Source organism: Nicrophorus vespilloides, unplaced genomic scaffold, assembly GCF_001412225.1.
Source record: "Nicrophorus vespilloides isolate i.1.1-1 unplaced genomic scaffold, Nicve_v1.0, whole genome shotgun sequence".
Classification (NCBI taxonomy): domain Eukaryota; kingdom Metazoa; phylum Arthropoda; class Insecta; order Coleoptera; family Silphidae; genus Nicrophorus; species Nicrophorus vespilloides.
The window spans coordinates 153,332-167,556 of record NW_017099242.1 but is presented as its reverse complement, the minus strand read 5'-3'; the positions used below and the strand labels follow the sequence as shown (position 1 = coordinate 167,556).

The 14,225-nt window shown below is 36.0% G+C and overlaps 1 protein-coding gene across 1 annotated transcript; it reads right to left on the bottom strand.

Moving 5' to 3' along the window:
• Window positions 1-543: 543 nt before the first annotated feature.
• On the bottom strand, window positions 544-14,172 carry LOC108564239 (dual specificity protein phosphatase 10-like). The gene is made up of 4 exons (XM_017923217.1): window positions 13,413-14,172; window positions 12,109-12,727; window positions 7,249-7,593; window positions 544-1,345 (listed from the first exon to the last, which is right to left on the bottom strand). Exons 2-4 carry the CDS (start codon window positions 12,686-12,688, stop codon window positions 1,050-1,052), a joined length of 1,221 nt encoding a protein of 406 aa, XP_017778706.1. The 5' UTR covers window positions 12,689-12,727; window positions 13,413-14,172; the 3' UTR covers window positions 544-1,049.
• Between the last annotated feature and the right edge of the window lie 53 nt (window positions 14,173-14,225).

Here is a 14,225-nt window from a genome sequence, read left to right as displayed (position 1 = left end):
ACTTAAAACTTGCCTTTGCCCATTAAATTACAAGGATATAAATAAAAATCATCTTACATATCTTCTTAAAGGCTACCCAATAATTAATCATCTCATTCGCTTCACTGACGACAGTTTCAAATGGCAAAATATACAAATATACTACACTAAGAAATACAATATGAATTACAACTCGTCACTTAGACGTACACAAAATTTTTCTTGATTTTTGTTTTGTCGGTTACTTTTTTTTTGTTTTTTTTTTTACTTTTCACTTTATACAAGTCATACATTTACCATAATACATATATAAACATTTATATATAATATTATTCTTTTTGCTAAATTAATAAACAGTCATTCGATCATTCTGAATCATTCAAATTCTTTCGTAGATCTAAAACTATTCAAATAATAATTAAATCAAACATCTTCTTTAGCTACTTCGGGATCAAAAAATGAAATAGAAATTAATAATTAATCAATAAATACGTACAACGACAGTTGCTTTAATTTGAAACATAGCTGCAATAACTTAATGTGATTCCAATGTTTATTTATTTCTTTTTTTTCTTTCATTCGCTCGTTTGGAAATTGCCATTTCGATGGCACACATTTCCATTCACTGTTTAACCATTTTTACTTTGCTGTCTCAATAATTAATTTATTTATTTACTCTTGTTTAAACAATCATCATGTGCTTTGATAAATAAGTGAGGAACAAAACGAAAATTGCATATAAAGCAGTTCTCTCTTTCTTTTTCGCTTTATATCATTTTGTTTGCTTCTTGTTTTGTCTGATTTCTGTTTACTTGCTAAGTACAGTGACTGCCAAGCAAATATCTTTAAAGGTTACACAGCCTTGTTTCATATGCGACTAGAATGAACAGATGGCTCTTTGACTAAATAAATGGCACTGTAGTGCAATGTTTCATGATCCATCTTGATTTGTGTGTGTTTTTCTCTTTCTTTTTTCTTCTTTCGTTTCAATTACAAAAAAAAAATCGGAAAAAAAAAACGGGAAATAATAAAATTAATAGTATAACGGCGTCGTTGAGGTATCATCTCTTTTACACGCTGCAACCTTGGGAGACTTCTTCGCTGTTTTGCTGACTCCATCGATACTGATGACAGGGCGATTTGCAGTCGGCCTCCTCGTTCCTCAAGCTCTGCTCCAGCTCCAACAGTTGTCCCATGAAGTTCAAGTTCGGCGATATGATGGGTCTGACGGCTTTTACCATTTTGTACGCTTCTACCATTGATTTTTGCTTGTATTTCATTATGTAAGCGATGGCTATTGTGGCACTACGGGACACGCCCGCCTGGCAATGTACTAATACTTTCGAACCCTTTTTCCTTGCATCCTCTGAAACAGAACAACATAAAAATTAGTTACGACGACGCTCGTGTTGTTAAATTGCATGCGTATGCAACAAAAGGCGATTTGTTTTCATTTCAACTAAATGGATAAATGCCGTTTGATGCAATAAGTGCCCTGTCCCACATTGCATAAGCGTAATTACGAGGATTCTTTTATTTATCCGTTCCTGCGAATTGTGCGATTTCCGTTTCCACCGGTAACGTTAATTACATTGCATATTTAGAGCGCATCGCGCCCACTTCAATCTACATACATACAACATATAGAAGACACTATGATGAACTACCTAAATTCCATCGTTCTCAAATTTTCATTACTTAAAATTTATGTACGAAATATATCTATAATAGAAAATTCTCCAAAAAAATAGAAACATAGACATTTCTAAAGTGAAATATTTAAATGAATATAAATACTGATCAATAAAATAAAATCGAATAGGTGACGTCAATGCATTTACAAAGTTATTATATAATTATATTTTATTTCTAAATTGCAATTTTTCATGTTGTAAATTAACACGTGCAATATTATAAAGTAATATAGAATTATCAGTTTAGGCTAAACGATTGCTAATCAATAGATAACATGAAACAATACGTGATTTACATAAAGTTATATAATTATATTTGGAAATACCTATATTAGATAGTGGAATCGTATATTTTCAAATTAGTGTTCATAAAATTGTATAATATAGGTCAAATGATCAATAGAGGACAAGAAACTGTTTGTGATTGATTTAAAATTTATTATTAAATTAGTAAATAATCAATGTTATATTTTCAAGAAAATCTAATAGAAATTATCGGATATTTAAAGCCATGTAGGTTTTATACAGTAGATCAATAATTGAATAGAAATAACATCAAAGTTGTAAACGTATTGTAATATATGTTAAAAAATAAGGTATTTGGTAAGATACATTTAGATACGAACAAAGTCGTAAATGTTCATGATAATGTAATAATAAAACGACGACATGGAATAGAAATATAGGTTAAAAGCTTACACTTTTCCTATTCCTTCGGAAAGTAATAACATTTCAAACATATTTTTCCGTACAGCTAATCCCCATACTTATACGGTCGATAACGTCCTAGTAAGGTCAGCTGAGAACCTTACATTTGCTTGTTTTTACATTGAGAATTTAACATTTCTTACTTCGTGACATGTATATACTATATAAATATATTCATTTGCAATCATTACAAATATATTGATTTTTCTGTCCATTTTTACTCATTGAACAGTAAAAAATGTAAGTTCATTAAATATTTTAATTATTAATGTTCAACATATTCTATGAGTGTTTTAAATAAATATATTAATTATTACAAAATTGACGTTAAGATAAATAAAATAAATAAATGTTTTAACTTTGTCGTAAATTATAAATATCAACAGTGAACAGATGAATTGTACACGAGTATTGGCAATTTAGAGATGATCAAGGTTAAATATTCTGTAACGTAACAAAATGTACATTGATATTTGATGAAAATCACGAGACGTGATAAACGTCCATCGATTTTCAAGGATGTGATTTAAGAAGAGAATAACAACCGAACTATAAAGATAATACTGTAAACATGAATGTGCACTTGTTCTTTGATCGTTCTAGAGTTGTTAGTCATCGCAAAACAATGTCTGAAATTAAGACGAATGCAGATTTGAGCACGCATCTGCGAACTCGTACAGAATTTCATTACATTCATTCAAGCTGAAATCGATAAGCGCCACGTACTGCGTTTGATAAGAGTCCAGTTACGTGATTAAATATTGTAGCGTTTATGAATAGAATAGAAAAAAAAAAGAAGTAATGGAATCATCCAGAGATGATGAGAACAGAACCGGTATTCAATAGTTTTCTTCTTGTTATTTTAAGAAAGAGCTCGAGATGAAGAGCTAGTTGCCTACGTCGATTATGAAAAGCGCACCAAAAAAAAAACTGGATTTGTCTCCTTTCCTCGCATACTCTTCACATGCCTCTTATGTTTTGGTCACATTGCTGTAGATTACATTATCAAGTAGCCTTTATACTGGAAACCGTATTTCGGTTCCACGTGGATAGAAGAAAGGAAGATTACAAATGGTCGCCACTTTCATGGGCTATATAAACTAGTGAAATTCCATTGGAGCCAGGCTTTGCTTTATGTGCTGCTGCTGCTAAGCGCAACAGGCAAATAAAAAGAGAACAAAACACACACACATACATATATATATATATATATGATACATACATACAAGCTGGGGGGGAAGTTGAGTCATATATCTATTTATTTCCCGTATATACAGAGGCGGAATGCCACGCGGTTTTCCTAAAATTACCCGGTGGATGGTTCTTGTTGTTCCCATCGGTTGGGCAACATTTGGAAGCGGTCACGCAATCCCTACCAGCGGTGTTTTCTTTTCAATTAGCGGAGAGAAGAAATAATTTGAAGACCTCGCTTGTGATGCTATAATCCGCGTGATCTGATCACAATAAGCGGAGGGCGTACGCTACGATTATCTAATTGCGCGCAGATGATTCACTGCCACTTTAATTACCAAACGGCTAGATAAGATTGTGCTATTTAAATATTAACGATCGTTAATTGTTATAACAATATAGATATACACGCACACTCATGCACGTCGCTTCATAAACAATATTTTTTTAAAAGGATGTATGTTCCTTATAGATTACGATGACTAATATACGTGATTTTCGCCGCTTAAATCATTGCTAATTGTGTAGCTATATGAAATATATTTATATAAACGTTCTTCTTTTTATTTCTTCTCTCTCTCTTCTTTTTTTTTGCTTCTCGTCCGTTGTGAGATTTCATATATACACGGTGATTCCGGAAAGTAAGTTCAGACGAACAAAAACTTGTATACGTAACCAAGCTCTACGTACGCAACAACAACGTCAGGACTTTGGCAGCACATGCATCGATTGATGTAATAGTCATCAATGTTATACGTGAATTGGTTTTCCTACTCAAATATTGATTACGAACGTCACACACATCAATTAATTATTCATTTGTTTCATTGTGCGTCGTTTCGTTTCAGTGCTCCACGTCAATTTTTCAGCACGCTTCAATTACATGTGAATAGGGATGTTTACGGTGTACGTAAACACAATTAAAAACTGGCGCAACAGCGAAATTCGCGTTGCGTCATCCGGTTACATTGCGTTGCTTGATTGATGTTGATAGCAATTCCATATTGCATAATACGGATAATTGAACAATACGTTCGCATCTTTCATATAATCACCAATGAAATATGAATATCACCGATATTTATTGATATATTTTTTTTTGTTTGTTCTCTTGCTGGGTCAATGTGGACACAAAAACAAGGGTTTATTTTGTATATCGAAAATATTTGATGAGAAGTTATATGAAAACAAAATCATTTATCAAATATTCTTTGATTACATTTATATTTTTCATCTTTTAATTGCTTCATGTAATCAGCAAACGAAATATGAATATCACTGATATTAATTGATTGATTTATCAGTTTACATTCACAAAACCTAAAGCTGTTTATTTTCTGATTCGAATGTATTTTATAATGACAAAGATATATCAAAACAAATTACGTCTTTAATTATTTCATTTAAATTATATTTCGTATTTGTCACATCTCTTACAAAACGTAAATGTTTTTAAATATTATTCTTTAATTTGCTCACTAGGAATTTAAATAAAAAACAAAGAGTTAAATATAAGTTATATGTATATAGATGTCAATAGTAATTATAGGAAAATAATTGTTGTTTTTTGGATGAAACACGAAGTTAATGTGAAAAGGCTATCGACCTTTGGACTTTCTGGTAATAAAATCCATTAATTGTAAACATTTAAATAAACGTGTATATGGAAACACAACTTCATCTCGGCATGACTCATGCAATGTAATTGTCGAGAACGGTTTTTTTTCGGCTGTTTGTCTTGCAATCCGTTTGTTGTGCTCTCGCTTATTATTTTCTTCCATCTGGGAACGTCAAGAACACACTTTGTTTTTATTTTGTTGTTTCCGATGTCTGCGAAATTCTTTCTTTTCTCTTCTATTTTCATTTTGGGCACATTAGTCAGAGCCATGGGAAATGTTTATTTACAGATGTATTTATATTTTTATATACTAAAATACATGCGTGGGTTATACCAATATGGTTAGTATTCAGATGATACGATACGCTCGGTCGATGTAACCGAATTTCTGTCTCATTTAAATTTATCCTTAATACATTCTTCAACCAAAGAGAAATACTAGTATAAAACAAGAATCTCATAGTTTTCAATTCCACTGAACATTTAGTTTGTAAATAAGATTTAAATACAAACAAGTTTTTGCAATAGAAAATTAATGGTAAAAACAAAATGCTATTTTTTTTGTTTATGTATTTTCACTGAAACTGAATGAATTATTAGTGCTTGGTCGTTTTTAAATTCCTAACATAAACGAAATAAACTATATATGTATGTTTATAAGCAGAAAGTATTTTTTTAATGATTCAATTCATGCAAGTTCTTGGAATACGCTTTATTCATGTTTCTAGCTACGTTTTGTACCAGTCAATGTAAAATAACTCAATGTTATTTAAGCAGAGTGTGAAATATATTTTTTTTAATTTTTCAGTGTAAAATTAAAATTGTGCAAAGGAAACATGAATTTCATTGAATAATATAATAATGAAATTAGTGCTTTGTGAGAGAGAGTTGGTACACACTGTAGATGTATTTCTTTTTTGTATCTTTCCTCGAGGTTCTTTTCTAACAGGTTTATTATTAGGTTTTCGAAATGTGACATTCAAATATTTACTTATCTGGCGCCAAAGTAATTAAAGCGTAGTATTTGTAAAATATTTCATTTCACACATTCGTTAAAATTGTATGCTAAATGTTCCGAAAGAGGTTTTCCAGAGGGGGAAACCGAATCATGCAAAACTAGAAAATATAGAAACAACAACCGAACTGAATGGAAGACGAAGGGGAAACCCATTAAATGGTTACGCATTATGTACAAATAAGTGCGTACGGAATGAGGTCATGAAACGGTCTGAATCATCCCTTAAATAATGACTCAAATGCGTATAATGATCGGTGCTGGGGGTTCCCCTCCGACCGATTGAAAGTGAAAACAAAACACAACAAAAAAAACGCACGGTGTGATTTTCTACTTAGGGGTGGGGGTTGGTTTTCAATGAATGAAGTGGCCGGTGGTAGTTGAAAGGGAGGAAATTAGGATACACCGCATTGACGCATAACCGGGATACGGGATAGACATGAGTCACACGGGAGCATCGGGCAACGGCCCTCATCAGAAACAATGAGCGGCGATGAGTAATACCCGCTGACTCAAAACTCTCTTATGCTGTCGACAAGGCCGTTTACCCGCCGAACCTTTTTGTAAATTGGAGTTCCGAGCGGATCGCTCTACCAGCATAGGCATGGCTTTCCAACATCCCGAGGACACGAATCTCGGAGACCCATGCCAATTACTCACTCTCGCTTCAGCATGAACTCGGCCAAGCCAACCGACCGATCAACCATCAGCCATCCATCCATCTCTCCACGCAAGCAACTCGCTCAAAACCGTAACCCATATTTGCGCAAACCGGCGACTCGACTCTTCGAGAAAAAGTACCAGCCGTGTGTTTGTATGAATATGTATGTGTGTGTATATGTATGTGTATGCATTCGCTCAGTTCCTGAGCTGTAGCCACGTCCAAGGCAGTCTGCAGGTATTTCGCGCCGTCTCGCTCCCAATGACGGAGAGGAGGAGAGACCAGAGTGACTTCCGCGTTCGAGCGACTCTCGTCCTTACGCAACGACACCGCGCGGTTCGCGCTTCGCAGAATTAGCATAGGCTGTGTGTGTGTGACTCACCGATGAATTCAAAGGCTTCTTCGAAATACTGCTTGAGATTTTGCTGGCCGGAATCCGAGGCCGGAATCTGTTTGTAGGTGATGCCGCAGGTCTCGTGGTATCCAGGTAGCTGCGATGTTACGTTCAGGACGCAGGTGGTACCCAGGTCCTGCAGGCATGTGAGGTCGGCGGCGTCCCGGCTGTTGCCGAGATACAAATAAGGCAATACTCTTGAGGCAGGCTGCGATTCGATGTCTGCAATTGCTGGACACGACGCCGACGATGGTAGTCCCTTCGACGACAGTCCATTCGCAAGCGTGTCTTCGCAGAAGTCCTTATGCTTCCTATGGAACTCTCTGTGACCTCCTGCAAGGATAATTACATACTTCTTTTAGCACAAACTCCTCCTCAAATCCTATCCAAAAACAACACTAAACAAATACTACTATACTTCAAACATACAATTAATTAAGGGAATCTTACATATAGGAAGAATTACATCTTTTATAATAAACAAAGTATAATTGACAATACAAAAAGTTATTCAATTTCTTTTATAATTATTTAATTTGGATGATATTTCAATTATTTATCACATAAAATAGAAATTATAATTTTGGAAAGCAATAATAATTATATGGATTATTTTCTTTATTGGGGATTAAATTACCATTTTCTACAACGCTTAATATGTAATTACGAGTAATCTCAAGCTCAAACTTTTGTTAAATATTTATTGTTTGATTCGCTTAACCTTTTAACCTACTACAGTTGTGTAATACCACAATGCAAAAAGTAGTTATTGAAGTATTGATAGAGATTTATTCATGTATTTCCCACTTTTTTGTCATTTATTATTTTTTGATATCAAATCCATTTAAATTAATAATAAAATGTTATGAATATTGCTAAAATACGTTAAATCTCATAAACTGTTTATATAATAAAGATCCTTTCATGTGCAGTCAGTGAACCACTAATCTGCAGCGATTAGTCTCAAGGAAGATTCTTTCATTAAAATTTAAAATACTATAGTGATATAGTTATATATAATATTTAAAAGATTATCTGGTTTCATTGACTTGAAGGATGATCCGTTCTTGAACTGTCGGTGAGTCACGATCCTTTAATCAAAATAGTTAATCGTAAACAATTCGATGCATGATAAAACATAACGATCGATGAAACATCATTCTGTTTCGTTTAGGAATTAACGGATGATAATTAATGGATTTGATGAATGGATTTAAATGAATAGAGAATTGACAACGGCGGATTATCGCTCTGAGTCATGGTTATAGTTGATTTGGGAATCCACGGAAGAACAACAATGGAATTTAAAAATCGGGTTATCCGAGTTGCTTGAGTTAGAAGAAGACTGAATCATCAAGAATCCGTGAAAGAATGTGTCGTAAGTCGTACACACAGAAGTTGTTTTAGCGTAACGCGCGATGATTTCATTGCAAATCGTCAATTGTTTTGAAGAAAAAAAAAGAAAAGAAAGAACATTGTCTTACTATGGTGAACTGGCGATTGTGGTATAGGTAGAAACCTAAGAACCAGGCAGGTAGGTCGCTTCAACCTCATCTTGCTCATTGATACTGATGGTATTATTATGACTGTCGAATGTAAACAACAAACACACTGCACTCCAATAGACAAAACACTGGACCACGTGTTCACTGCACACTCTCAAAACACAAAGTTTCGTTACGACGGATCTCTTGTGTATGGTGGATATGACTATGTTGTCCTATGGTCTGGGCATGCGGGTGGAGGGGGAGCGCGCGATTCCATCCGAATGGCATGGAAGCACCCAGCGGATACGTCATGGGTCCGAAGGACGACCAAGAAATCCCCCAACACAGCACGCTTTCCAGAAGTTACACTACTTGCATCCAATATCTGCGCTGCATTAATTCATTTAATAAGGAAATGTAATCGCCTCTCGCGCTGACTAATCGCTTTACTTTACATTCATACAACAAAAAAAAGGACATACAATCGGTTACATTCATCGATACATTTGCGTGCTCGTACAAAGTCCCATCACCTTTGTTTACACTCGCGCATTCCGCATTTCATTCGACTTAGGTGTTTTCCTTTCGGTTTTACCATTATTTTCCATTACTTTTATTTTCGCTTTGCCGTCATCTTATCCTTCCGTTCCTGGGTCAACAATACCCGTTGTTGTTTTGCTGCAAACAGCTTACCTTTGGCAATCATCCCATCATACAGATTTAGACAGAGTTTCCGTCATTCGGACAAACAAAATATTGTCTCTGATTTGCAAAAATTACAAACAACAAGAAAATATGGAAGTAGTCTTTTCGTCGTTCCACATTACATCATCTTATATTTTCCTGTCAGAACACCAAATGTAAAGCGAAAATTCCAAGTAAATCGTTAGTCAACGCGGCCACGAACTACGCATTCTCCTGATTAGCAACTTTTACCAAACACATTCATCCGAACTCAATTAATTTAAAGAAAGTTGATTACATTCCGCACGCACGGATAATGTTATGCAATTACGTACGAAATTAAAACAGTCGCGCATAATATAATGACTGTTCAGTTTTTGTTTTGTTGTTGTTGCAGATCAGAGGCATCTTGTCTATGACCCCCATGACGCCAAAGAAAATGATTTGGACTATGATTTTTGATGTTATCAGTTGCTATGAGTCACAATGTTTAACTTTGCAATATACTCATTTTATGACTACTTCATTTTTTTTTAGAATTATCATTCTTATTCATAAGAACAATATAATCAAATATCGAAGTCCAAGAATACCAATAACATCATTTATTTATTTAAATCAATGTTTATTTATTTAATTAATTCTAGTAATATTATATATTTATATGAATCACTTTTATTTAAATAAATTTAAATGACTTTATATTGTAATTGTAAACCATTTATATTGCATTGTTCAATTATTATTAGTTTAATTTATTATACATAAATTCTATATAAAGTAACAAATTAATATTGTCATAATTATATAAACAATACTTAATTGCATTCGAGTCACTGCTACTACGCAAAAAAAAAACAATAGAAAAGAAAGTTTCTCATGATCATAAGATTCAGACAATTGTTTTTTTTAAAACAATATTTCACTTTCTTTATTTCTCTCATTAAAACCATGTGAATCAAACTTGTTGAAATATATTTTTTTTATTTTAAAAAAATTATCATTGCATTTATTAGGTATGGATGATTCAATGGATTTCTTTCATTTTTACGCAGCATTCTCGAAGCAATTTATTATGTTCTCCTCCCGCGACAAGTATGCAGATGAGGAAACGAGAACTGTAAATAACAACAAACAAGGAGGAAAGTTCTTGAAGAATTTCGTGCGTCCGCTGAGTGAATTTTATATTTAAAATATAAAAAAAACTTGTTCCATTCTGATCTTCTCCCGCTCTTGATTTTCGAATCTGGATAACCCTACGAGATGAATCACGAACTAGTTTAAGGAGAATAGGGTATTATTCATCATCGCTGCGTTGATGATTGGCCCCCTATGCGCTGTCATCCGTCGGATGACGCACGGTCACCCTGTCATATGGGGATGAAAATGTTTTGCATGCCGGACTCATCGCTAATGACTCATTATTTACATGTTTGACACGAATATTGTTATTAATTTAATGTTTGTATTGTTTGAAATCATCAACCATATATCATTAGTATCTCTCAGAATTGAAATCAATCAGAATGGGAAAATGATGTATTTATAGAAAATCAATGACTATATACAACGCACGTTAATTATCTTTTACAAGTAATAATTGAACGTGGGATGACATCCTGGAATGGGGATGACGTTGTTTTACCAATGACTCATTATTTACTATATATCGTTAGTCGCGAAAATCAAATATCTGCGTGATGGAAATTTGCAAAACTGTTATCGTTATTATTCTGTATTTGTTAGTTTTTTTTTCTCGTAACTGGTCATGCATCCGCCGCGTGTATTGTGTGCTAAGTTATAACTTGTTACTCTAGCAAATCGTTCAATTGCATGCTTTTGCACACTCATTATCGATGATGATAGTACATTCTGGGGGTGAAATTACTTTGCCTTTCATTCAATATTTACTGTTTACTGTTTGGAACTTTAGGAAAATTTTACAGATTGTTATTGTCGCTTCTGTATTTATTAGGGTCATTTGGAATTCCACAGCTAAAGTGTATTGTAAGCTATATTTAGATCAAATACTCTTGTATATAGTTCTATTGATGCGTTAAAAAACTAATGTAAACTTTCGGATAGTATAAGTTTGTTGTCTGACTCAACGATTGCGTTCGATGAATCAAGATAGTATCTATATTAGGGCAATTTATGTTTGAAATAATATTAAAGAATATGTAAATATATATATTTAAATATATATATGATTAAAAATTATGGGGATGATAAACAAGGACGAATGTGGATCGCTTTGATGTCAGGCTCGGATCCTTGTGGCACGTTCGGAATTAGATCGTGAGTCATTGGCTGGTTTCTGTGTTGTCGTACTTTGATTAATTTTGAAACGCTAGTTGATTTCGTCGCGTGATGATATGACGGTCTACGCGTACTTGGGAGCAAAACGGACAGTGCTAAGTGCGCGCATTGTTCTACTGCGTAGTTTTGCCTACGATCCAGGTTGTTGTTTCGGTGGAAAAGGGAATCGCGCTCCCGGTTGGCGTATGCGTGTATATTTGTATTAAGGCCAGGGCGTATGTAAGCGGAGCGTTAGTCATAGCCAGAAGTAGCAGGCAAACAAATAAATGGTCAGCAGCGAAAGAAGGCCACTCCGATCGGGAGGCTGGATGAAGGGCGCGGAGAGGAGTTGAAGGCGTACGGGCGCCACTGTACTCACCTAGCAGTAGGACGGGCTCCCTGTTATCTTCAACCAATGAGGAGAGGACCGGCAGCAGGGGGTGGGTCGCGTTGACTCTGTCCTTGTCGCAGGTGCCGTCGTCGTACACTAACACTTCCCGAAAGGTGCGCTTCCTGAGGAGCTCCTTTCCTTCACGGGTAGTCGCCAGATCGGCGAGGGTGGCCTTGCCGTGCTGCAGCCGCCTCTTGTTGATGCGGTCCGAGCAGTTCACGTTGATGGCACCGTCGATGTGGCTGATGTTGTATGATATGAAAGGTCGACAGTCAACGATCAGGAAGGGTCTGGTACCCGACCTTGAGCTCTCCATCTTCTGCCTGAGCTCGTCGGCATCCACCGTGGTCACCTTCGTCATGATGAGGGCACGCTGAATGGTCGCGCTCTCGCCGCACGGACTCGCCGGCAGACTCACGCTCGCGGACTCCAGTTTGCAGCGTTTAGGGGGACTCAGAAAGTTAGAGGACGGCGTCGTGGGTCCTGGCTCGCTCAAGCTCCTGTTCAACTGAAGAGTGAGACGATCTCTCGGGCTGCTCCCCGATACCTCCAGACACACTGCCGACATGACGACTTCTATATACGTCACCCGCTATATCTGGAATAGCTGTACAGAAAAACTAACATAAGTGCCAAGCCAAGTTTTTTTGTTCCTTCTTCTTCGTTTTCTTTATATACACATATATACAGGCTTTCTTCTCTCTCCGTTCCATCACTATTAGTATTATTGATATTCGAATTTTTTAAGCTTTCACTGGAAACGCAGCTTTGAAATTTTTCAAACGCACAACCTCTACCTGAGGAAGCCCGCGAAACTTTCAAAAGTGACGCGTTCAACCGTTTGTTGAACTTCAATGTGTATCATAGAACGCAATCCCGCTGCACGAAATATTATTGATTCGGCCTTTATTTATACGAACTACACCATCAAGCGATGCACGCAATTTCCATTTGAAATGTTGTTTTCTATTGGAATGAAAACATTTTCTAAATTATTATGATCGTTGTTATCCGCGGATGGGATTTCGAGAAGTTTTATGTAATCGAGATTAGAATATTTACCAAGGAGAGTTATCATCGGGGCAAAGAGAGAAAGGAAGATAGATTGGACACGATTTATGCGCGGGTGAAAGAGAGAGAACCGCGGTGCGGAGAAAAGTTTCAAATCACGTTTTCTCCAATTCCACTTTTACATGAAACTTCTTTAGCTCCTTTTTTCGCCGCTCGGGCGGTTCTAGAATCTCTACAGACAGAGATCATACTACACTTGTTCTTCAATTGCGACAACATACCTTTAACAAATTGGAATATTTGAAATGCTAATCTCCTCGATCCTCGATGCACATCTAATCGGCAAATGGACAGGTAAAACAGTAGAAAAAAATATTTCTGTGTGTATATCACTGGTTCACTTTCCACCACATCGCTCTTTCAATCGTGCCCTATTGTCCATACGGAGGTTTATAATCCACATTTTTTTTTATTTGTCAATGTTCAGTTCACGCGCGTATTCTAGATAACATTCGACGATCAGTCATACACAGCTATGACGACTGAAAGCTGTATGACTCATACCATTGAGTAGTAAACCCGCATTGCGATTCGTTGGATATCATTGGCTCGTAGTGGATGTCTTTGGATACAACGCGCTTGCGTTGTTTGTTACATTCGAAGGTGATGACTAATACCACATTGCATGCACTACAGCGCGAACCAAGAATACTTTACATATACACGTTCCATGTCGATAAATTCGATTCGAAGGATGTCGGAAACTGGGATGCCTTTCTGGGGGCAACCCTCGCCGAGAAGAAAGTAGCAGCTGGGAAGCTCAGTAGCGCAACTCCCCACAACACGCCCAGGTAGAAGACATTCCATCTACCTGGACCACGGCTCATCTGTGTCCTCCCTCTCGTGCTTCATCTATTATCATTCTCTCTCTCTCTTTCCATTCCTCTAGCCTGGTTCCCTTTCTGTACTGTTTTGTTCGACCTTTAGAAACTCTTCATAGTAATTCCAATTAAACGTCCCCGATTCTACCGAAGCTATCGCGGCTCCTTCCATGTACCCCACTTTCCTGTTTATTTCGCAACCGCTGAAATCTT

What these genes read in the sequence shown, in the direction of transcription:
- LOC108564239 (XM_017923217.1), bottom strand. Translation starts at nt 12,688, where the DNA reads ATGTCGGCAGTGTGTCTGGAGGTATCGGGGAGCAGCCCGAGAGATCGT. An exon ending in GGAGCCCGTCCTACTGCTAG is followed by an intron (nt 7,594 to 12,108) that starts GTGAGTACAGTG and finishes TTATCCTTGCAG; the next exon opens with GAGGTCACAGAGAGTTCCAT. An exon ending in AGAAGCCTTTGAATTCATCG is followed by an intron (nt 1,346 to 7,248) that starts GTGAGTCACACA and finishes GTTCTGTTTCAG; the next exon opens with AGGATGCAAGGAAAAAGGGT.